At 41.1% G+C, this 25097-nt stretch overlaps 2 protein-coding genes across 5 annotated transcripts in view; both read left to right on the top strand.

Moving 5' to 3' along the window:
* Window positions 1-794: 794 nt before the first annotated feature.
* On the top strand, window positions 795-5578 carry LOC114453415 (zinc transporter ZIP12-like). Of its 2 annotated transcripts, XM_028433306.1 has the most exons (12): window positions 795-1043; window positions 1687-2007; window positions 2081-2288; window positions 2565-2722; window positions 2855-3029; window positions 3171-3343; window positions 3433-3582; window positions 3726-3806; window positions 4688-4760; window positions 4904-5062; window positions 5162-5349; window positions 5450-5578. In XM_028433306.1, exons 1-12 carry the CDS (start codon window positions 795-797, stop codon window positions 5576-5578), a joined length of 2064 nt encoding a protein of 687 aa, XP_028289107.1. The 2 variants fall into 2 exon arrangements, with proteins under 2 accessions (XP_028289107.1, XP_028289108.1); XM_028433307.1 differs by lacking the exon at window positions 3726-3806.
* Window positions 5579-8878: 3300 nt separating this feature from the next.
* The window catches only part of cacnb2a (calcium channel, voltage-dependent, beta 2a), a 48470-nt gene continuing 32251 nt past the window's right edge, over window positions 8879-25097 (top strand). Inside the window, exons 1-2 of one of the 3 annotated variants that reach the window (XM_028433072.1) lie at window positions 8879-9241; window positions 10309-10401. In XM_028433072.1, the coding sequence (XP_028288873.1) occupies window positions 9158-9241; window positions 10309-10401 (177 nt within the window). In that variant the 5' untranslated portion in view covers window positions 8879-9157. Of the gene's footprint in view, window positions 9242-10308; window positions 10402-17240; window positions 17332-25097 lie in introns of those variants that run through there. The other 2 variants (XM_028433071.1, XM_028433073.1) reach the window with 2 other exon arrangements.

Raw genomic sequence — 25097 nt, 5'->3', positions numbered from 1 at the left:
TTCATCTGGTAAGCTTTTTTTTCATCTGTTCTATCAGGTGCTGCTGAAGCTGTTTCAGTTCCACAGTAATGTCCTCTTGTTGCTGGGTCGATTCGACCTGCAGGATGTCTTGTGTAGGAGGATGCTGGGAGGCTTTGCATGTTCTGCTTTGTATGTTTGATCCTTGATGACTCAGAGATCATGCATAATCAGCAACCCTTAGTTATGAGCGTCTCTGCATGGCATACATAGTCATAGCCAGCATATCACACACTCACTCACTCACAGAAGCTCCTGTCTTGATGCTGAATAAATAACGCAGTTCTGTGTGACTTCACCATCATCCGAGGGGGGGGGTACTTTTTCCATGGGCATGGGCTTTATATATATTAATACTAGCTTCCTGTGATACCCTTGTTTTCCCTCATTACTAACTATTTTCTCTTCAGTCTCCCCCTTTATGCCCCCTTCTCCCTGCCCCTGTGCTCTCTCTCACTTCCCTGCGCTAATCCTTTTGTTGTGGACTGAGGGGCCCAGGCTTTGGCTGACCATTCGGCACTGTAAGGGCTGCTTCAACTGAAGGGTGCCCACCAAGCCATCCTGTCCTCCCATCGGATCAGTCGAGCCTATTATTAACGCCTCCCTCAGCCAGAACACATTGCTGCTCGTCTATTTTAGAAGCTTTGCGTTCCCTGCTGTCACTCACCTTGATTTAAGTTTCTCTCTCTTATGTTTTCTCCTTATCACTTCCTTGTTGTCTCAATCCCTTAGCCAAACTTTGGAGCTTGAGGGAGTTGTACAGCCCTGGAAGGAACATGCACATCAGGCACAGTGCTCTATGTTTGCTGCTGCTGCTGTATCTTTGTTTGATGGGGAGGGTGCTGGAGGTGAAAGGGAAGGACAAGGAGTACCTCTCAGAGACTCTGCAAGCCTTGCATCTTCCCCAGGGGATGGATGACAAGCCTCAACTAGAGAAGAACAGGACTGGTGTGCTGATCGCCACGCTGCTCCACAAGGTGCACTGTGCAGAGCGCACTGGCTCCTCTCAGGACATGTGTGAGAAGGTAAGGCCTACATTTGATGTCACTACTGAAATTCTACTTAGTGGAACAAGAGTAATAATTTAAACATCCAGGGTACGTGCTTGTTATGGCTGGAATGTGAGTGAATGCGGAGGATTAAGTCCTTGACCTCTATGGGGCATTCATGCTGAGTGGCTTTAGACATCCTTCAGTTTAACATAATAAACTCCGTCAACTGGATTAGAGGTACTACACATGTTTGTGCAGGTGGGCTGACAATGGGATTATGCGTGTGTCTAACCTTAAAAGAAAGACATTTTACAGCTTGTCACTTCACTCAAAGGTCTGTTCTGTCAAGCAAGGAACAGTGCTTCACCCACTCTTCTAACCTGCAACAATCTGTGCGTAGGCTTATAATCAACCAAGCACACACAAACAGCAGAACGCATGCCGCAAGGAACTCAGGACAGTGTGTGCAGAGAGAAAAAAGACCTTTATCACATATGTCAATGTAAACTTTTTAAGTCAGTAATACCATAGACTCTATACTGATGGATGAGGCCTAGGCATCCAGCATGCTGTCATCATGTCTACAGTATTAAGACCAAACTGGCCCACATTTTCTGCCCCTAAAATCTGCCTAAAACCTTTCTGTTTGTCTTCCTTTGCCTTGTTCTTGCTGCAGTGCTTGACACCCGATGTAGCCCTTTCTGTGCTAGAGGATGATGGGAAGGCATACCTCACTGAAGAGGACTACCAGCGGATGTCAACTGTTCTGTTGTACTACATAATTAACTTGCAGGATCTGTGTGTGGTGTCCAATGCAGCCTCCGCTTCCTCCCATTCCACCTCCTCATCTGGAAACTTCCAGTTCTATCTGCTGGCCCTCACAAACCTACACCCAGTTGAGGACAACCGCTTCCTCTCCACAGATGAAACAGAAAGCATTTTGCAGCTCATCAACCAACACTACCACCCAAGCCAAGACACATCCTCTCATTTAGAAGTAAGGGAGTATTTTCTCACCAATTCATCTTGTCTTAACAGATGTAAACCTGCTTATAAAAATGATTCAACAGTGTATTGATGCCACTCGCCTCCTTGAAGATGTTGATGTCAAGGAAAATCCAGGTGCTGGGACATCTTCTGTGCCCCGAGTGGCTGCGGCCATCATCAGCCACATCCTGCAAGGCCACTGTTTCAGATGGAGGAATCTCCCCTCCCCTGCTTTCTTTACTGACTACATTTTTCAATCTCTGAATCGCACAAGTAACATGCAGATCATAGGTAAGAGAAGTCATAGTTGTGTTACTGTGTGAAAGCATGCTTACACATTGCATGTAAGTTGTGGCCTTTCAACTCCAGCTTCAAAGATGCCAAAGTAAATGTCTGCGGACTACACCTCAAGCCCTGAGAGTCAGTAAACAGAAGATGATGGAGCCACTGTGTTTTCCTGCATGTTGCACTCAAAAGCCCCTTTCCATATTGTTTTAATGAAAAACTGACAATTATAAATGACCTGACCTGATGCTGTTATTTATTTGATGTCACTTCTCTGCTTAGACTTGGAGGAGCTGCTTCATCAGTTGGGTGTGGGACAGGAAGGAGCAGCACACAGTCACAGCAGGAAGAGGCGAAGCATCACAGGAAGGTCACAGGAGGCTGCCATGCATTCCATTGATAGCTGCAACCATGAGGATAAAAGCAAAAATTGGGCACAGGTGAGGCACTAACAGATACCTGATCTAAACATCCCAGGTTAATGCATGACATCTCATCTATCCATGCAGGTACTTTTTTTGAAAAGCCTCCTACTCATCTCCAAAATGCTCTCTTTCTCTGATTCCAATCAGGTGTGTTTTTCAGCCAATCAGTTGGTGGATATTTTTGCTCTGGATCCTCATTTGCCAATTTCTAAGGAGCACTTCAGACAAATTTGCCCAGCCATCATTCAGCAGTTGCTAGGCAATGCCTGTGAGCCTTCAGAGGAGGAAAAAACCAGAGGCTCTCTGCCCACTGCTCTCGAAAGTAAGATATTTAACCTCATTATTTCTCTCTACATACCACTATCATTAAAAAACAATCAACATTCAAAAACAAATTTTTGAAAATAACAATAATACGAGAATGTTTGGTGTTTAAACTTAACACTCTTCCTCCTGTCTGCAGAGTATGGCTACAGCACGGCTGCTGTTCTGCTCATCACGGTGGGCTCCATGTTTGGTATCTGCCTGATCTTCTTTAACTCCTGCCAGGAGACCTACACACTCATCCTGCAGCTGTTTGTGGGCCTGGCAGTGGGAACACTCTCTGGAGATGCTCTCCTGCACCTCATACCACAGGTACAAAGACCCTACGCCATCCTCCACATCCAACCACACACGTGTCTGTAAGTGTTGAGTAAATGATTTCCTCTTCGCCTTTTCTGCAGATCCTCAGCCTCCACGATGACATTCACAGTCATGAGGACAACCCTGGAGAAAAGGAGTATCTGTGGAAGATTCTGGGCATAATCGCTGGGATTTATGGCTTTTTCCTAATTGAAAGAATATTCTCCATTTTAGTTCCTTCTCATGGTCATGTAAGAGTCACACGTCTATTGTATTCTAGGAAAACAGCAAAACTTTCCCTATCTAATGAAATTCTGAACTCTGAGATCAAACACATTAGTCATGACTGTGCATGTTGAACAACAGTGGTCTGGTGACTTTCTTTTGTCTGCAGGGTCACTCCAGTGACCTTTCCTTAGAGCTGAACTGCAATGGTCAATCACAGAGAGGAAAGTCCATCTCCACCATACAGCTGGTGAGTCTCATCACAATCCCATACTGAATTGTTGTGTTTTTTTAAAAGCGTTCTTGGCAGAAAATCCTGATTCCTGTCATCACCTCTCTTATTTACTTAGTGATAGAGCCGGCCACAGGGACCACGACAAGGCAGTTCTTGGAAATTAATCAACAGAACATCAAAACATTACCACATATAAAGTGCACAGAGAAGAGAGAAAAGGGTGAACATATAAGACGTTTTTGGTGTCTTCCTTGTGAGAGTGGCCCAATATTTTCTGTTTTAAACTGTACACCAAACATGGATATTGATCCAGTATGATAAGACATATGTGCTTCCAACAAAAATTACACACAAAAATAAATTTCCTGGAACAGACAAAATCTTCATCATATGGAGCTGAGTGTGTGTCTGCAACTTCTGAAGAGAGGTTGATTGCTTTACTGTCTGCATCTTCAAATTTGGTTTTAAAAATATGCAAATGGGAGAAGGACATGGAGTACTGGAGGAGTCTGGTTTCAACACTCTGGGTTCCCTTGTCCCGGTCACTGGGTTTTTGAATGGGATGTAATTAACTTTCCTCATTACTCATTAATAATATAATTCAGTGATTCCATGTCCAAAAACAAACTGAAATTCACTTAAATCCTTCCTGCACTGCTCTTATATAACAGAAAATGAATAGTGGTGTGGGAGTAAAGAAACATGTAGGATGTTGGAGAATGAGAGGTATTGAATCATTCAGAAAGCACTTCATGCTTGTATTGAATCACAGTATGCACAGTATTGATGCAATGCACGCATTTAACTTAGAACATGTTCAAGACCCAGCTCCTTTTAATAGATAAGATTTAAATTAACAGATCTATAATCTGTGTTATAAAATGTCTGTCCTACAGGGACCAGTGGATGACTTTGAGTGCACGGAAATGTCTCCTGAACATGTGGTCAACAGGAGCCCTTCACATCAGAGTAAGCTATAATCTGCTCTTCCTAAAAGAGCTGCACTGTCACACACCAATGAGCGTGTTGTACTTTGTAATTAGACGCCTGGCACGACAGAGTAATTATCATGGACTGAGGATGAATGACACAGACTCTCTTTGTGCTCCCAGGGCAAGGGGTTCCTCTGCTGGCAGTGATGGTAATTGTGGGAGACAGTCTTCATAATTTTGCTGATGGCCTGGTCGTCGGAGCAGCTTTCTCCTCATCAGTTGAGACTGGCATGGCGACCACTGTGGCCATCCTGTGCCACGAGATCCCGCATGAGATGGGTAGGAGGTTGCTGTGATTACTCCTGGAACACTTCAGAAATGTTTATTTTTTTGGTTTTGTTTTGTTGCTGATTTATCTTCTCTGATTTTGCCTCTAAGGGGACTTTGCAGTGTTGCTGAACTCTGGACTCTCAGTGAAGTCTGCAGTGCTCATGAACTTCCTCAGTGCTCTGACAGCCTTCATGGGGCTCTACATCGGACTCTTCGTTTCCTCAGAGACAGACGTACAGCAGTGGATCTTCTCGGTCACTGCTGGGATTTTTCTCTACTTGTCCCTGGTAGAAATGGTCAGGCAGTCTTCTTAAGATGATTATTGTCAATAAGGCCTATGACATATCAAAACCAAACTGCTGACCTTTTTACTTTTTACTCTCTTTGTTTCCCCAGCTTCCAGAGATGAGTCGAGTGAAGACGGACAGACCGTTCCTCATGTTTCTCCTTCAGAACCTTGGCCTGCTGATGGGTTGGGCCTGTCTGTTGTTGCTTGCACTCTTTGAGCATGAACTCAAATTTTAAAAGCAGCCTGCTCACACAGGAATGATCATCTCCTGCTCTGTACACATGCCAGTGTTAGTATGTGCAGTCAGTATGTTTTAACACGTCGTTACTGCTCATGTGTCACTGGGTCACACAAACACTACATGTAATGTATAGCTGTCTGAAGTCTCTTTTTTTATACTTGATGATTTATTTTTGTATGTTAGGTATAATGGGTGCCTGTCTGGATTCTCAGTGTCTAGTTTGTACTTCAGGTGAAACTTTACATGCCTGTTGTTTTATGAAATATTCATGTTGCCTCAGACAATCAAGTCATTTGATTATTACCAACAAAATATAAAGTATTGTTAAATCTACTTCTTTACTGTCTACTTGATTTTTACATGTTCTGGCCTACTAGTAGGTAGAAAAAGCTGCTACTATACTAGCCATAATCAGGCACAGATCATATACCATGGCTATACAACAGCACATGGTTTAATTTTTTTATTTTTTCATATAATATAATATAATGCCACTTTGAAAGGTAAGAGCTCTTTTTCAACTTTTGTCACTTTTGTGCCTGCTGGGATCCACTTTTTTCCTGTTTCCTTTCCAGCTGTGTGGTGGTAAAACCTGGGTTTTGTTACAGCAGTTTCTATGTTTATGTATTTTACCCACATCAATTCTTACTGAGATCCTGATTCAAGTGATGCCACTTGATTAAATCAAATGCACCTAAGTGACACTTTAATGTTTTGGTGTTGTTGTTCAACAAAAGAGACCTTTGTAAAAAAAAAAAAAAAAAAAAAAAATCCCCCTGTAATTCATATTTAATTAATTCCTCTCAGCGGGCTGTCATTTAAAGAACTTTCCAGGAATCTAAGGACCCATGAAACTGACCTAAGTCTGAAGTGTTTATATATAAACTTGATTGGCTTAATGAGAAACTCTAATATTAGGTACAAAGACAACAGTAAAACCTCTTTGTGAGGCCTAAGCTGCTCAGTTATTTCTGAAGGCATGTTTTGAAAAGCGTCTCATCTCAGAGGCATTGTTCTTTGTTTTCGAGGGTTCTTTGTGATACAATATGAGGTCAATTCCACCCACCTGAGCTACTCGGTCTCTTCATCCACCAACCTGGATGACTAACGCTGCGCAAGACAGAAACTCTGTCGACCTACACAGAGCGCACACATACTGGTCAGAGTGGGCCTGCGAAGGAGGAGGAGGAGGGAAAAGAAGAAGAAAAAGGGAATGATGAATACAACAGCAGAATGAGATAAATCAACTTATTGAAATATAATTGGATTTGGGAGACCGGCCGAGTAAGTGGGTTAAAGCAAGGATTTTTTTAATCAGCTTGTGATTAAATTCTGGTCCTCACAGCATCAACACATTTCTGTAAAATCTGAACAAACGGCTCTTAGTTACCTTATTTGTACTGGGGATTAGTTATGTCGCACAGTGTGCATGGTGATTATGTTAATTTGGCATCCTAAGCCTATTATCAAACTGCAAAGTCAGTTGTGTTGACAGTGTCATGAGATTATTTGGCTATCATGTCAGAAAAAGCTGACGCCATTCACTGTGACTTCCCGACTAATGTTCAGACAATAGACGGAAGTCCACCTCTTTTTCTCTTATTCTAGCAAATTTGCTGTTATTTTAGAAAATGCCAACCCCCTCTGGCATTTCCAGGAAAGCTTTATTCGTTTGTGTGTAAATCTGCTCTTTTGCACCAAGGAGGCATTTTTCTGGCATGTATGCATCTTTTCACGGCAGCTGCTGCCAGCATGGAGGAAGGAAGGGCTTTTATCTGGGCCATGTTGGTGTGAACACGGAGTATCCTCACTTGCTCAGCAGAGACGTGTCAGAAGAAGAGTTCAGCTCTGGGATCATCAGTGCAGCAGAGCACATAAACAATAGGAAAAGCTAAAAGAGAGAGAGAGGGACACAGACAGAGCAGGAAATATAAAAATGGTTTCCTTTGATTCAAAAGGATTTTGACTGGCAATAATCCTGTGCACCTGTCATTGCTGTCACACAAAACCACACCAAATCAACATATAGTTTTAACCTTTGTTTACCGACTTTTAAACTCATGTTCACCAAGGTAAATCTGACAGATATGATAAAAATACATGGAAAATGTTCACCAATAAAAATCTAATATATACATATATATTTGCTTAAGGCTGCCAGCAAGTAGCACCACATACCAGTGAGTGCACTGGAGGCAATGCAGGTAAAGTGCCTTGCCCAAGGACACACAACAATGACTAGGGAGGAGTTGGGATTGAACCACCAACCTTCTGGACAACCCTGCTCTACCACTGAGCCACTGCTGCCTCTCCCCTATTTTGTAAAGGTATTTATTTTTGCACTGTTTAATACATAATTAAAAAAAACTTACTTAATTTATATAAAAAGGATAAAATAATACAAATAAAAAGTGTGTAATTTATAATAAAATACACCTAAATCTCTCAAAGAGATGGATGTACAAAAGATATAAAAGCAGCAGTAGGTCTGCCTTTGCCTGACTTATATTGCTACATGATAAATATCTAGGAACTTTTGTTCCTACATTTCCCATAATACAATTCAATAGCATCTTTATTTGGTTACCACAGGCTAAGTGGTATGATTGAAAAGTGATTTGTGGTATGAAAGTGATGGAGTTGCCCTTTAAAATGCAAATGCACATCAAGCCACTAGGGGGCAATAATGAATAATAAAACTTTAGCGCTCATGAGGAAGACAGTCAGCCTCAGAGAACATTCTCTGTCACTTATTAATGGATTAATTAAACAGTCAGCAAAACGTATTGCTAATACTACAATATGCTTCCTTTCAAGCATTAGTTTGGTTTGGTTGGATTTACACACCTAGTCAAAATGAGATACAGAGCTTATTTATTTCTACTAATGAATACTGCCATCACCTCGCCCTTTATGTATGCCTGTGTGTCACTACTGCCGCTTATTGGACATATTAAACTAATTAAACTAAGTCAGATTTTGTCTCATACAAACTCAGGAAATACAACAACGTGATTTCTAGCAAGAGTTCAGTTTTCAGTCTTTTAATTACAAACAATGAAGAAAATCAACTAAGGAGGACATTGTCCACTTTTGTCATTGTAAAGCACTGTGAAGCTTCCCAACCATGTTCCTGCTGCTTGTTTTCGTGTGTGTGTGTTATTCATGCTGTGAGGAGGCAGAGGTGTTGGCGTTGGATGAGGTGCGCATGGAGCAGGAGAGCACTCAGCCAGTGTGGGTAGGAGCGTGATGAGGAAGCGCTGCGACGCTGAAGGCTAGTTTAAACATCTGAGAATTCACATCATCATCATCAGCATCATCATCACAAGCAACTGAACTTCAGAAAACTGCGATCCTCTTCAGCACAAGCTCCTCCTTCAACTCTTCCTGACTCTAACTTGAAGATTGGCGGTGTCAGCTGGACAGCAGCGCCTGGTTTCCGCCAGCATTCAACCACTGAATAATACAGTGCAAAAAATATGAGTTTTAACTTTTCTCTCGGACACATCTGGGACACTTGTCAGTGCCCACAGTTGTTGTTGTTGCTGAATATTTTCTTTGGTCAAACGGTGTGATGGTCGTTGACAATTCTCCAAAGACAAGAGCAGCAACACCTCCGGACAAACACATGGACCCCCTGGAGCACCCGATGTTACACGTAAGTTACTGTGATTTAAACTGTGTTTACACGCGATTTCCTGCTGTTAGCATGCTAAGTATAGCTCAAACACTCACCTGCCGTCACCCTGGCCTCTGCCCTCGCGCTTATTGGTGACCACAATTAAGTTCCGATTACGTCATCCGCAGGGACAGTGCCACGTGAGGTGTAGAATTTTGAAATTAACCAAAATGTCGGCGCGACTGTTTTTGTTATGTTAGCACATATCATTTAATAAAAACAGTTATGTTCTTTATTAACGAAAATTTTAAGTACGTTAACTCATGTAAAGCTACTTTACTACATTTCATTACAATTGTTTGTGCAAAGTTGTTTTTACTGTTGGCTAGCATTAATTCAATTCATTTTGCTTAATTAAGTGCAATGTTTACATAAGAACTGTAGTGGAAAAGGTATTTTATCAATAAACTATATCTACAATGTGTATGAATATATTCATAAATGTAATCTTTTATCTTATGAAAATGTTTTTTCAGATGCTAGTAGGTAGACTACTGGCTTGCCCAGACTTTGTCTGGCATCTCAGCTCCTACATGAAATACTCTCCTTCCTCCCCTTTACATGCACCCAGGGGAGCAGGCTGGTATAAAATGCACATTTGAAATGACTTTCTGATTCTCAGTTGCTATTGGCAACATATGCTGCAGGACCGCTTTTCAAGCTCCTCATGTTATTAGCTCAGATCAGCACAGACCACCCACATAATTACATCACCCTGTGACACCTGTCATAATATTACATTTCAACTAAAACACTGTTAGTTACACTAGTTAACTGGTAGGTTTGCTGTAAACCCTAAACACTAACCAGGTGAATATGAAGTGCACAGTTGTCATTCCACCTTCTGTGATTAGGTAGAGGACGCTTAGAAAATGGATTCTTCTTGCTTGCTATTTTCTCACATTTAGAGTAAATAATTTAATTAATTAAAAATAATTTAACTGCAGTCTTAATAAATGACTCAGCTAAAACAGACTCAATCACAGCCTACAAAACTCTTTTTTAAATCTTTTTTAATAGTGTCACTCTCTTTTTTGGCTATAAAGTCTCAAGGCAAAGGCGCTCGAAGAAAAGGTCGCTTTAAAGGTTCTGATGGCAGCACCTCTTCTGACACAACAACCAACAGCCTTGTTCGCCAGGTAAGGATGCAAGTTCCCCTTTAATTCAAGCATTTTGTCCACTTGCCTTGGTGGTGGCAAGGTACACATTGTGTATATAACACTTGTGTGCCTGAGTTTTTGTAAATACCTGACAGTAAATGCAAACTGGCATAAGAGCTCCACCTCAGTCATCATCATCCATCAGGGTTAAGATGTGCTTTGCAGTGAAAGGCCTCTGTAAACACTGTTGGGTACAGTATGTTAAGTGGCAGCCTCTCCTCTGAGCTGCATCCTCAATGCAACAGCAACACAGTGGTCTGTTATAAAGCAGATCCAGTGAGGTACACACTCAACAAGTCTGGTCTTTGTTGAAAGGACCTGTGAAGAGACAGGATGGGCCGGGTTACGATGGCCTAAATGTTTCTCCCTTTTTTGGAGGAGACACGGATCGCCTTGTCTTTGGCAAAAAGAGAGAGGGAAAGCTGGAGGAGACCAGAGCAAAAGGGCAGCACATAGACTGCAGTGTGCTTTGTCTCAAACTTCTGAATGAGCTGCTAGTATGAACAGAACTACTTAGTGAGAAATTGCCTGATTTTACTACCACCCTTGGGAGCTCATGCCCATTCCCACGTCCTGTCCCGAAATGAGGAGTTCCCCTCTGGTCAGAGTCAATTGAGCTGACCACCAGTCTGCACCGTAATGCCACGTCATACAGAAAGGACAGACCGTCAGAGTAAAAGCTAGTAGAAGGATGTCGAGGGTACAGGAGGGATGTGTTTCAGGGTCAGTGAGGTGCTTGTACGCTGAGCAGAAATATCCTCTTTTAGATATTAACAGTGAGAGGGCCCCAGAAATAGCAGACCTTCCCGTAACTTCTTCTTCTCTGTTTGGATTAATAATGTAAATACTGTTATTCAGTTGTGTTGCAGTTTTGATCTGACCTTCTTTTCCCTTTTCCCAGTCCTGCTGACTGTGATTATCTTCACTTTTCACAAATCAAAAGTATGACACAACTTCCGTGTGGTCTGCCTATTCATCGGCCTCTCAATTGGGCTTAAATGTAAATAGTCAAAGTTGAAAAGATGTTTTTTTTCTTTTGCTCACCCCCTGTCTTCCCTGTTGTTTTTGTGCTTCATGGTCTTTTCATTCTTGTGGGAATCTTAAGAACATCTCTGTGTTGAGTGATCGATCCAGCACAGCTTTGAGCACAGTAAAGCCACTCTTCCAGTAACTGCTCATAAAAAAACCCTCAGAATTACTCATGTTCCTAGAGATAGAGAGGGCAGAGGGCAGACAGAGAGTAGGTTGCGAGAGACGATCCCTGTGGTCATGGCCTGATGCCCGGGGGGAGTATGGAGGAGGCTGGGAAGGATGGAGGTCCAGGCCAGACCAGACCGCTCAGTCGTGGGAGTAGTGAAGTCAGTGTTTAACTTGCGCTCAACGCTCCATTGAGAAGGAAGAAGGGCAGCACTATGACAGAGTTGTTAGGAAACTTCAGCATTGTGAGGTGGATGGTTTTATTTTTACCTATGTGGAGGTGGTGATACTGTTATGGCAAACAAACAATGTCACTAATGGTAGACTGTGTCCATCTGGTTGTGCATATGAAAAATAGGGTTATAATACCGTACATCCACTGTGTATGGATTTCTATTTACAGTTGAGATGTTTATGTAAAAAAGGACCAGTAGTGAAACATGTCTGTGCAGTAAAACAATACTGCACTGAAGGGAGGCTGTAGACAATTGTATACCAGTTTAAAATCAGTTCCAAATTCCATATCAGTAAGCTGACCATAGGTGTCTACTGTGAGTTATTATCCATCTGTGGAGTGGCACTGTGTTGAGACTGCCTGCTTCTGCTTAATGATTGCTGGGAAATGATCCAGTCGCCCATGACCCTGAATAATAACAGTAATTCTTTATATAGCACCTCTCTAAAAATAGATTTAACAAAGTAGAGAGCAAGAAAGGAAGGCACAGAACAAACAACAGGATTGAATACAAGTGGATGTATTGCTTAAAAGCAAGTCTGTAAAAGTTTGTCCTAAGTAGAAATGCCAGGCTAAATCTCTGATGATGAAGACTGGGGCTGTCATGAGTTCCCCACTGAGGATGTCTGGCTCTCCACACTTGGAAGGAGATATAAGATGTAAATGTAGCTGTGGATGGTTTTTAATAGTGTTAACAAATGACATGAAAACAGAATGTTTTATTTTTTTTATTTTCCACAGAAAATATTATGTACATACCTTTCACTACCTGTAATTATGGAATTTGACGTCAAGACAGCTTGGTGTAGAAAGTTAGAAAATAATAGAGATATGTGCCATACTGAAAGCGATTATAAGAGTACAACAGTAGATAGGAGGATTTCTAACATTCAGTAGTTGATGAACAGTTAAGGTGATGGAGCATTATGTCATAATTAACCTCCTGCTACTTCCCACACTTATGTTTATGTAAATGGGTGCTTCCCCTGTGTGCTACCCGCCTCCTCCTGCCTTTTGAACCTCCATCTCTCCGTAAGTGTCTCTAAATGCATCCTGTTGCATGGTACATTGTTGCAGTTTGACCCTCCCTGTCTGAGAAATGGATGTAGCGATGAAAAAAAAACTCCTTTCCATTCTTTAGCTCTGATTAGCAGCAATTTTCCCTTTCATCATTCCCTGCATTAGTTTTTTTCCTTTTTGGAGAAATAATGCAAAATGCTTTTTATGCTGATCAAATCTGGTGACCCTAGGGTTTTTATGAAATTGAAATGTAACCAAAATTTAATGGTGGTTGAAGAGTAGCATTATCCTTGCAGATATTTTCTAAATGTTAAGCAACAAATGTCAAAGTTTTTTCAACAGTAAATATTTCTATTGGGCCATATTTCTGGCACAGAGCTGTGGTATTCCTGCCCTGGCTAAAATATTGTACTTAAGTACAAGTGCAATCTGCAGCTTATTCAACCTTTACAGTGGCACTAGATTGCCATCTAGTGGCAGAATGTAATATTGTGGTAATTGAGTGTAGGGTGTGTAAATAAGGTAGTCAAATCTGTATTTGGTCTCTCAAGATTTATAAGTGGATTTTTTGAATATTTTTGTTTTCTGTAAGTAACAAGTATTAAAAATAAAAAGAAGATGACGGTGAGACTTATTTTTCACCCTCACAGTGAATTTGTAGTGATTATTATAATGTTTCTTGTAGTTACATGCCATGAAATGTTTCAGTTGTTTTGTTCATAAACAGGGCGGTAACTAATAGAGCTTGACCAATATAGGAATTATATACCGACCGAAATTTGGGATGTAAAAATCTGATATATTGGCCATTATATACACACAAAAAATCGAGGGAACACTAAAATAAAACAAAAATGAAATGTCATCAGAGGAGAATTATTGGGAAATGATTGTTCTTTCTGTTATTAAAGCAATGTTATTCACAAGACAAAGGCAAACTTACCACAGACAGAATTGAGAGTGCAGTCGTAGATGGCCCTCTGTTGGACATAATATGCAACTTCAACACCCACAACATGGTTAAATTATGTTTTTCTCTGTCATTTTGCTTTTTTTAAACGTACGTACGGCCGATACTTATAGCATGGCATGTTTTCGGGTTGTCTCTTACATCTCTGGAATGCGATATTTGGCTCACAATTATCAAAGCTTAAGACTCAGTCCATCGTGATGTTATGTCTGGCCTCTTCTTTTGAATGTGATAGGTCAGGAACACTTGGATGGGATAACATTCGAACTGATCAAAATTTGGTGTTCAGTGGTCACTGTGTTCGAACAAAACACAATTTCACATTCACAAAGTTTACCCAAAAGTAATTATGCAATGACATTGTTATTATTCATAAAATGTCATAAAAATTGAGGTTAATATGACATCATCAGATGGGTTCTTTTAGCTGTGGAAAAACTGACAATTGATTTTCTATCACATAAAAAAATAAAAGTAAGGAAGCCTTTTATTTAGGATTCAACAGTTGCTCTTTTTTCAATTATAAGCTGGATTAATTTGATTGCCTCTCTCTTATATCTTGACAGTTTGCTATTACTCCCTGTGTGATTTATGGAGACCTGCAGATGGATTAGACTTGACTTTCACTGTTGCATTACTTGCACGATCACAATGGATTTCTAACTAATGTGTATAGGTACTGTTCACACGTTAGCTTACATGACAGCAGTGTTGCTTCTTGAGCTTGTAAGGTACAACCAGAAAACTAATAATGAACCTTAAATTAAATAGACAGCATTTCTTTGGCAGACATGTCCCCCCTGCAGTGTTATTCATGACATCAGTAGCTAAGTGATGATTACTTCTCAAAAGAGGGACAGCCTCTGACAGGTTAACTGATAAATAGGATTCCTCTCACTGTAAGGTGCACAGCTTTGTGTTCATAATGATGCCTTTCCATCACCACAGACACATGTCAGCCTGTGAAATATTGGCAGTAAACTAAAAGAGCTTCCACACTGATGAAAGACCATACCAGGTTTATGTTGGGCTGAGTGTTTGTCAGACCTCAGGAGATATATAGATTTTGATACTATCACTGATTTGCGGAAAGCTTTCCTACAGGCTACACACCATCAGTACAGGGTTACTGGTTTCCTGACATACACTGTTTATTACAGCATTCCCCCTGCATTTAAGTTTAGTATTTTAAAGGTATTGTTCAACAGTTCGAGGAGTCAGGAAAACCTTTTTCACTTTCATGTTAAATGGTATTCTCAGTTTAGCATCAACACTGGACTTGAACATTGCAAAATTCAAGTAAACATCTTCAGAGCATAGTTCTATTTATTTTAACTGAAAAGAAACTACAATATATTTTTTAACTTCATTAATTGTTAATAGAACAGACAAATGATAGACACCAAAAGGCAACACCGTAAAATTAAGTGTTTCCTTTAATTGTATCTATGATTATTATAGCTTTCCATACTAGCAAGACAATAAAAACTTTTAACTTGTGAACTGGATTTATAATATTCTCAATGCTATCTACTCATGTCGACAACAATCATCTTTGCCCAAATCAGGCCCAAACAGGAGGGCATTATTAAAACCTGTGTTTATTAGGGTGTATATAGGAGATGGGGCAAACCTTGTAATGATGAGGGTTTGTGTTATTGTGTCTAACATATATTAAATTTATTATAAAACTATGGCCCATAGTGTAGATATTCAATGCAAAAGGAGAAAGAAAGAAAACAAAGAAATCAATGACTTCTGATTTGTGTAGACAGGAAACAGTTTGTCTTTATCTTGACACAGCACTGTGTGACAGCAGAAATCATGTTGTTGTTCTACTGGAAAAACAACCCCTGTCTGAGGAACAATACCAACTGATTCTTAAAAAACAACTGTGCACAATATTCATATTAAGAAGACTGAAAATGAATTAGCATGAGTCACAGAAGGTGAGATAGGGGAGTAGCACATACCTGAGCCACAGTTTCCTAAACTGATATAACTTGGATTCGATCTACGTGTTTTGTGATTTGCATTTATATTAGTTTGTGTTATAAATTCTTATAATTAAAAAAGAAAATATGCAATGTTAAAGCTTATTTATAGGCCTACTGGTACATCAGTTGTGAATTATATTGACTAATATTGTTGTAAAAAAGGGTGCTGTTAAATCATTGTCATCATAACACTGTTACAGTCATGTGTGTATGAATATTACCTTTGCATTCCCACCATGTGTTTTTCATTGAACAGAGAGACATGAAAACTGTATGTGCAGTTCTAGCTGACATAGCAGTTAGGATGTAGGATGTAGTGGTGAGGCTCCATGTCACTATGTGCTCAATCACCTGGACGCAGTGGGGGGAAGGACAAGAGTAGGGAGGAGGCATGGGATGACAAGGAAGAAAGAAACAGTCACTCCACTACTGCGGTCACATTCAGTCCTATGTTGCGACTGAACAGAGCAAGAATACTTCTTCCCTCTGCACCACAGGCAGTTGCGCGCCTGCTTCCTCTTCTGCACAAGAGACACACACACACACATCACACACTGGTTCTGTAAGATGAAAGCACCGTGCAATCTCTTCAGCAACCAGCAGCTGTCTCAGTGCCTGTTCTAAACACTCACACAGAGAAAGTATGAAGGGTAATGCAATGCAAATGAGGACGGAGTCATGACACAGGAAAAAAAGAAGAAGCTATAAAACCTGGAGGAAAAAAGGGAAGGCTCAAAGTCACGGTCAAGTCGTGTGTGTGCGTGTGTGTGTTAAGCTTTTAAAACAGACTGAACCCTGGATGAAAGGAAAGAGAAGAGGCGGGGAATATAGAGGCGGTGTCCTCCATTAGTAAGGAAGGGACAGCGGTCAGTAAAGGACACTCAGAACTCCACCTCCTCCCCGTCATGACAAGGAACTTGTGTGTGATGATGAGTGTGTCTAAATCCACCATCAGCTGAACCAGCGTGCCAGCCTGCAACTGTACATCTCTGTCACAGCGCAGCAGCGCTGCAGAGGATTTGGCAGCAAGATCTGCTGGAGCGTGTACAGATTTCGGGGTGGGGTAAACTGTTCAGACATACACCTCGCTGTTAACTGGTGGACTCTGCTGTTGCCACAGTCTGGAGATGGGTAGAAGATGAGGAGGGAGGGAAAATCTAATTCTGACTTTTTGAATGCTCAGAGTTTTCTGAATCGGATAAAGATAGGTGCACACGTGGGGAGGGGAGGACATAAGTAGGGGGCTGGTGTGGATACCCTCCACTCCCTCTGCTTACTCCTCCATCAAGGATCTCTCCTGTTATTGTCATCTCATCTGCGTTTCGGTGGTCTGCAACCCTGTGGGTCAAGTCTGCAGGCATGGACCGAGGCTGAGTAGATGTTGCTGCCTGACAGGGAGTCTGTGAGACGGCCGTCCGTTCCTCCCCTCCCTGGTCCCCTTCATGCCGTGCTGTGGGCTGGGCCATCGCCGGAGAGCAGAGCTTCCATATGTGAGTTTGTGGCTTTGATGCTTATTTACCACAGAGGTTAGAGGACAGACTGCGTGTGTGAGAGATTAAGAAGCTGATAAAGCTGCCAGTATGTGCTTCATGTGCTTCATTATAATTGTTTCATGAAGGCTTCTGTTACATTAATAATTCAGAGATCATGTGTGCAGGTGTTTTTGCACATGCACAACTTTGCTGAAAATGTCACAGCACCAATCTGAGTGGATGCCTGCCAGCATTTTCCCACAATGTTCATCACTGTTGCCTGCCACTGTAGATTTCTCTCACTGTAGATCCAAAACAGTCATGAATGCTGCAGGATTTAGCTAAAATATTTCACTTGCACTGAACTGACAGTGTTTTTCTGCAGAGCTCTCACTGTGCCTGCAGCCAGACGTGATAAATGTTTTATTTCATATTTATTCTAGGGTTTGGACAGAGAGCTGAGGTTGTAATGTTTTGAACACTAGGAGTTCACACTGCAGGAACATGACAGTTTGAGTTTATGGGGCTTTGCTGTTTTATTTCATGTGTCTTTTTGTGTGCTCGTGCAGGATTAGAATACAGCCTGTGTAGTTTTATAAAATGCAGTAAGATAACAATGTGGGTTATGGTCCCTAGACATTAAAATATAATGATGCATACATACAGTCCTTTTTAGTCATTTAGCTGCAGATGGCTTTAGTATAGCACAAAGGAAGAGGAATATGTTATTTCTATTCTGCAGTCTCCAGTAAACAATGGTCATCACAGGAACAATGCAACAAATCCGGGTGTTTTTCCCTGTTCCACACAACCCTCCAGCACTGCAGATGCTCCTCTCTAATTGAGTTTTACCACTAGATGGCCATGTTACACTTTGCTCACCAGTTCTACACTGAAAAGTTATTCTTTTAACATTGCCAAGGCTCAAACATAACGTTTTTATGACAGATTTTATATTTTTAAATTCTCGATTTTTAAGATTATAAAGGTAAGAGTCAAATATATTGCTTAGGTTTTATAGATTAGAAATAATTAGTTAGCAGTTACCAGATAAAGCCTTGATGTTGTTCTTTATGTAAGATGTTTTATTCCAGCAGGATCAAAGTAAACATCTGATAACATAATGGGTGAACATGTGCCACTTGCTTAAATAAGACTGTGTGACCTCACACAGACCAAAACAAATGGCGCTTTGAAGTAATTTGTTAAGACAAATGTTTCCAGATTCGGATTGAAGGAACAACTAATGAGTGCACAGTTCTGCCTGCTATACTGTAGCTGCAAGTGATGCACCATTTGTTTCTACAAATCCAAAAGAAGCCTGCTTTTTTTCACCCTCATTCAGAGAAGATTTTGAATAAGAACCAAGACATGTGCGCCCATTATGACGTATTCTGTCTAGAAATGTGGAGTTTGAAGGGTCCTGGCTCTGAACTGGAACAAAAATTTTATCCCAGATATTGTGGGGAAGGAAAAATGCTCAGAGGTCACACAACTGTTAGTTGCACAGTCTGGTTTGTGTGACAGGCACTGCAGTAGGATCAACACTGACTGCACAACTGAGTAAGCTTTAATTTAACTGATGAGTGGATTAGTGTAGGACCAGCTGTTGAAACGCCACACCGGAGCATCTAAGCCCCATGAGTAAGGTGTTTGCATGAAAACAAACAATTCACTGCAGAGTATCAACATGTGTTTATATTTAATTACTGTGTGTGCTGAAATTAATATAATGAGTAGACTTAAAAACCAGAGATTTTGGCAGAGGTCAGTGCTGTGTGCAGTGCTGAACTTGCAAGGACCCCAGCTGCCGTGACACGCCGCTCCTTCTATGACAGTCCTCTCACATGTTTCCAATATGGAGCACCAAACCTCCGTTTTACGTCTGAAATGGGGCGGAACACAATTCTGCTCTGGATGGAATGTGGAGCACGGAGACCCGGCCGGATGGGACTCCGTCTGACAGACTGTGTAGCCAGTCCCAGACACTCCTCACGGAAACTCGGCTAATTGAAGACAGCAGGGCCTACTATATTCCCCCTTTTGTTTTCTAGGCTTTCCTGTATACCACGATGTAGCAGCAGTAGCAAATACTATGCATAAGTTGAGTTGCATACCGAAAAGTCAAAGAAAAGTGACTTAGGTTTGCTTATGAATGAAAATTCAGAGGTACTATGTGGCCAGAACTGCACTACCACTATATTTAACCTGGGTTCAGACAGTGAAAGCACTGAAGTGGCTTCCTTTTCCTTCTTTTCGGCACGCTGTTAACCAATTCAAGTGTTCAGACAGGACTCACATTCAGCTCACAACCTACTACTACTTGTTCCATTGCCTGGTCTATTTTCTTGCTGAACCACAAGTGGAAAAGGCAAGAAAATAAGCGGTTATTTTATTATAGATGGTAATATAAATGAGCTGATGCATAAATAATGCATTCTCATGCTTATTGCACCCTATGATTTTCTGCCTCTGTTCCTGAAACTCCTATTCAAAAATGAGAGATGTGCAGCGATACATTTGTTAAGACAATCTTAATTTAGCATTAATCTACCTTAAAAACTCAATACTGGCACTCAAGAAGAGGTTGAATGCTTACTATTTTCTACCATCTTAGTTGACCATATGTTAATTTGGGCATAAACAATAAAATAAAAAAATAAATAAAAAAATGCCTGCATCATATGTCACAGCAATTACTGTGAAATATTGACTTGTGGTGCGAGTGGAGAAGTCTCCTGATAATCACTGTCAACAGTATTCACTCCCTTGTTCAACATTTTGTACTGATTTCTTCATAGTTGTCTGTAAGTAGAGACCTTTACCTGATACAGGCTCTGAGGTGACTACATAATGGATGAGAAAAAGCTCTGGAGAGCTGCACAGATGAGTGTAATTTTTTCCAGAAATTTGAGTGTGTGCTGGTGTTCAGCTGAGCTTCCATTAAAAAAAAAAAAGAAAAAAAAGTGTGACCTGGAATTCCCAGTTTTCCAGGCATTGGGATGCACGCCCATGGAGGGAGTGTCAAACCAGTGCAGAATACACTGAAGCAGGGTTTCCCTGGCAGCAAGCATGCTTTCTTTCACTTTTCCGAAGAATATGGAAATGTCCGGAAACTGAGCAGCTAATTGTCCACAGAGGCCCACAGGAATGTCTCTGATTTAGTTGGATTTTTACTGCGTTTAGATAATCTATTGCCTCACCATTGGACTGGAAACTGAGATGTATGTGTCTGTGGCGGCCTGTGTAGCGTATAGCTCTACTCCTGCCTGGAAACACTGATGTCAGTGACACTGAGTGCACTGACCCTGGTTCAGTTACAACTGACAGTCTGAGTTTTAAAACTCTCACTGGTCAGTGGTAGTGAAGTCATGGGCAGAAACATGCAGCTCATTTCCTACAAACTATACTGTGTTATATGCAGGTGATTAGTGGAATGAGGATGTATTATGTCTTTATCAGCTAAATATTTCTCTAAGTTCTCAAAAAATGTGGGGAAATATATTGTCTTGCCTTTAGCCATGTTGGCTAGGTTGCTGTTATCAGTGGAAAACAGCTGCTTTTGAAGGCTGGAGTGGCGTCATCAATTTTTGTGAGGCTTGAAATTTCTGGCATGTTTTGTTCAGTAATTCCCTTTATTAGCATTGTTACGTCATTCTACAGTGCATGCCCGTAGAAAGAAGTCTCTCAGATATGTTTTGCTGTTAGTGTAGCTTTAAAGCTTGCTTTTTCAAACTTTATTTTCAACATACCTGATTGCACTTAGTGTCAATTTCTTCCAAAGACATGCAGATAAACTGATATTAAAGTGATGAAGGACATGTAGCCTCTGCTCACACATGTTAAATTGGCACCTCAGACCAAACCAAGCATCACTTAAAACAGGAGCAGATGTTCTTTGAGGCCAATTAACAGCAAAGAGATGCAGACAACCTTGTGCACAAGAGGAGGGCTGCTGGCCCATATGGATACTAGAGACAATTAATTAGACTGACAGACGTTAAAAATGGATCAGAAGCTGTATGAAAGTCTCACTTTAAAGCCTTGACTCTTGGCTTAATAACTTCACTTATTCTAGCAAAAATACCAAACCTCCTTGGGGATCAGCTTCCCAAGTATAAAAAAACGCAGTTTTCTTTTTCTGATTTGTGACCTGCCAACCATTAACTCAATATTTATTTTTTCAATATTTTTTGACATGGCATAGTGTTTGGGATAGACAAACAGTCAGAACAAATCTCTTCCTCATTTTCTTAGTAACCAGGGTGGTTCCTACACCTTACTTTATCTGAAAAGGAGAAGCAGCAAAAATATCATTGCATTTCATTAGACAGACTTTAACCTGAAGCACTCTGACTTGCCGCACAAAAAAAGATCTTAATTAAGACAGCAGCATGCACCCTCTCCTGCTAGGAAACAATCGTAAGAAAAACTGTTATGTGTAATGGTTTCACAGTAATGAAGAATTCGTTTTTGGCCATAAATGTAGACTTTGAAAAGGCAATGGTTCTAAATTGTTTTTTAAAGAGGTTTAAGTAAAGATTGATTCATCTACACCATACTTTTGTCTATCAAAACTAGGAGCTTAGTTTTTGACACATTCTCGTCAAGCACTAATTGATTAGATTGTTCATTGCATTGTGCAATTGCAGTGCTATTCTATAGCTGCTCTGTGGCTCAATTCCACCAAGTGCTGCTATTCAAATCAGAATTCAAAAATGACGGAACTCAATGATCTTTTCAGGGTAATCAGAATCGGCTACTGCAAATAGACTATGAGAAGTGTGGAGCTGATGGAGAGGTGGTGTTGGTACAAGAGAAAGAAAAAATGAGTTGGGCTGCGAAGGTTAGAAAGTCAGTGCAACATTTAGAGGCTAAATTGTTCCTAGAGAGAGAGAACTTATTTTTGGATCAGAGAGCACTGACTGAAACGGGATCAGAGAAAGAGAGAGTGGGGAGAGAGAGCGTTTTCTTACTATCTGCCATGGTATTTGTCTCCTAGCAAAGAGGTGCCATGACAACAGGTATCAGGCGGGCGAGAAGATGTACCCCAGAGAGTGGGAGAGATGGAGGGAAGGAGGAGTGTAGAGAAGGGAAAGTGCCATTAAGTAGGTGGAAAGGAAGAGAGCAGAGATAAAACAGAAAAGAGAGGAGTGTAATGAGTGGATGAGGCACCTACAAATGATCTGAGTTACTTTAAGTTTCTCTCTGCTGTTTTCTGTTTTATTTACATTCTTATATGTGGAGGTGTCGCTGACCTGTTAGTGAAGAGCTCTGTGCTCTTCTTATGTTCATCCTAATACTTCTATAAGCTCACCCTTGGGAGCTGGCCACAAAGATCTGCTCCGCGATTGGGTGCATGCTAAGGCTCAGCAGGGCGGGGTTAAACCTGCTGGGATGTTTCATATTCATACTCAGCGTGAATACATAATCAGTCCATCAGGTCACTGTTTGCTGTCAGGAGGAAGAGGCTCTTGAGTTTTCTGGATATTTCCTGCGTGATGTTGACTATTTTCCCTGGTGAAGGAGCCTGAAAACTTCCTCCTTCTCTGGGTGTAGCATGGTGTCACTCCCCCAACCCTCTGACAGATGCTGGATTTATTCAGAGCAGGCATTTTGGGCGTGCTGGTTTGCAGTGTTGATGATGACCTATGGCTGAGTGCGACGTGCCCCCAGCCATCACCCCTGATCCGGCTCAGACCAGCAACAGGCTGTGGGGCTGAAATTTGCTGAGGAGGGGGCTCCTCTCGGCACATAACTGGTCTACCTTGTTGCCATGATCAAACAAACCAAGAATAAAAATGTCTCATGGGTAAGTCAGGTGTGTTGTGTATAGTTAATTTTCTCCTGTACTTTTAAACTGTACTATTTGTTGTGTTTGCTTTAAAAAGAAAAAAAAGCTGTGGGATATTATTTGCTTTGCTATTTATGAGATTTTTTGGTTTAACAGATTAAGTAGAGACTACTGCTGTGTATTTTCATTGATTTTTGATGCTCCTGTACCCCAATGGCTATTCCAAAGAGAGGCTTAGAGATTTAGATATTATATAACAACAAGCTACTACATGCCCCCTTTATGAAATCTGGTTATCAGTCTGCCAACTCTGCCTGCATTACAACAAATATGACAGATGTTGAAAAGTTTAAATTATAAATCAAAGTAACTTGAGGAGGAATCTTGAAAAGACCGCATAACTTTTTTGCATCTGATGAACACAATAGCTAAACCATCATTTTCTGTTATGATGTCCCAGGTTTTTTAATGTGTGTGAGTTTGATATGTGATTCTTTGCCAGTGCAGACGGATAAGGGGAGATTAGAGTGAGAGTGGCTTTGCGAGGATGAAATCAGCTACTTGGGAAAAGGGGGGTGGGGTAGGGAAGAGAGAGCACAGGGTGCAGTTGTGATTTACTACTGAATCCACTGTCTGTCTGCATGTGGACATTTTATGTTTCTGATTCTGCAGCCGTGCAACCTCCAGCCACTGTAGTGCATATGAGGTGCATGTGACACAATCATGGTGTAATGAACCTGAGGCTTAATTGTCCTCCATATACACCATATGGTATGCTCTCCCTAAACAAACGTGCATGTTTGACATTGTGAATACTTTTGTCATCTCTGTCCAGTATATCATACATGTGCGCGTGTGCATGAATAGAGATGTACTTATGTGTTTTCCTCCGGAGGGAAACGCTGCTCCAATTTCCCTCAACCCACCCATATGGCGCATATGTCACGCTGCTGCTTTGTGCAGCCCAGCTCTGTGTCCTCACGCTGAACCTGAGAGTTCCTGTCCAGACAAACAAAAAAGAAAGTTGAGTAAAGGGCTTTAAAGGCTCGTGGAATAATGCCAATTCATTGTGTCTCATATTACTGAAACTACTGAAATTACTTTATTTTGAGTCTTATGGACAATTGACACTCACTGCACTTCACAAGACATTTTTCAGTAGACAGATTTGCAGTACAGGAAACCTAAAATATTAATTAAAAAAACATATTTTCTCTGCTGTGTGTCACATTTAAGAGCACTTTGCCCTTGATAGTATGAAAAGTTATGTATGCAAAGGTTAATTGTGTGGTGGAAAAACTGTGACACAGTTGGAAAGGAATGAATGAATGTGGGCATACAAATGCATATTTCAGTGTAAATATGAACATTCAGAGGGTATTTTTTGTTAAGTTTGTTTTCTTCAGTCATCTGGATGGTTGGTAGAATTTGTGGTTGAATATCATTGGAGCCCAGTTTGTAGACATGTATTGGAATTTAGTAGGTTGGTAGGGAAAAATAGGTTTGCGGCCCTAATGTGGCTAGCACTAAAGCCATCCATATCAACCTCAATCAAGGCAGATACACAAACCTTTTGCCACATGAAAAAAAAAAACACTGGCTTAGCCTTTGTTGTTTCCCTCTATGCTTACTGCTGTTGTTCATTGTCATTATCCCTACCAAACCATTTTGGTTGCATCATTGTTTCTGCAGAGACTAGGTTTCTCTGTAGTGCTCTGATCCCAGGTATCTTATTTGTCTATCCAATAAGCCTAATGACTTTGAGGGCCACATTTATAATCACAGAGGTGGCCAGTGCCAGGCGGATTAGGACTCCAGATGGTGCTGTTACTGACTGTCTGTCTGGCAATGGATGTACAGCTGCAGGAGGTCACATGTTTTACTACAGCAGTAAGCTCTACCTCTGCAGCCCAGCCACAGAGCACCACAGACTCCTCTGTGACACAGAGGCTGACAGTCACTATTAACTGTTGATAGAGCGTTTTAAGGT

Source organism: Parambassis ranga, chromosome 20 (genome assembly GCF_900634625.1).
Source record: "Parambassis ranga chromosome 20, fParRan2.1, whole genome shotgun sequence".
Classification (NCBI taxonomy): domain Eukaryota; kingdom Metazoa; phylum Chordata; class Actinopteri; family Ambassidae; genus Parambassis; species Parambassis ranga.
The sequence above is the reverse complement of the archived record's forward strand: the minus strand, read 5'-3'. Positions and strand labels throughout refer to the sequence as shown.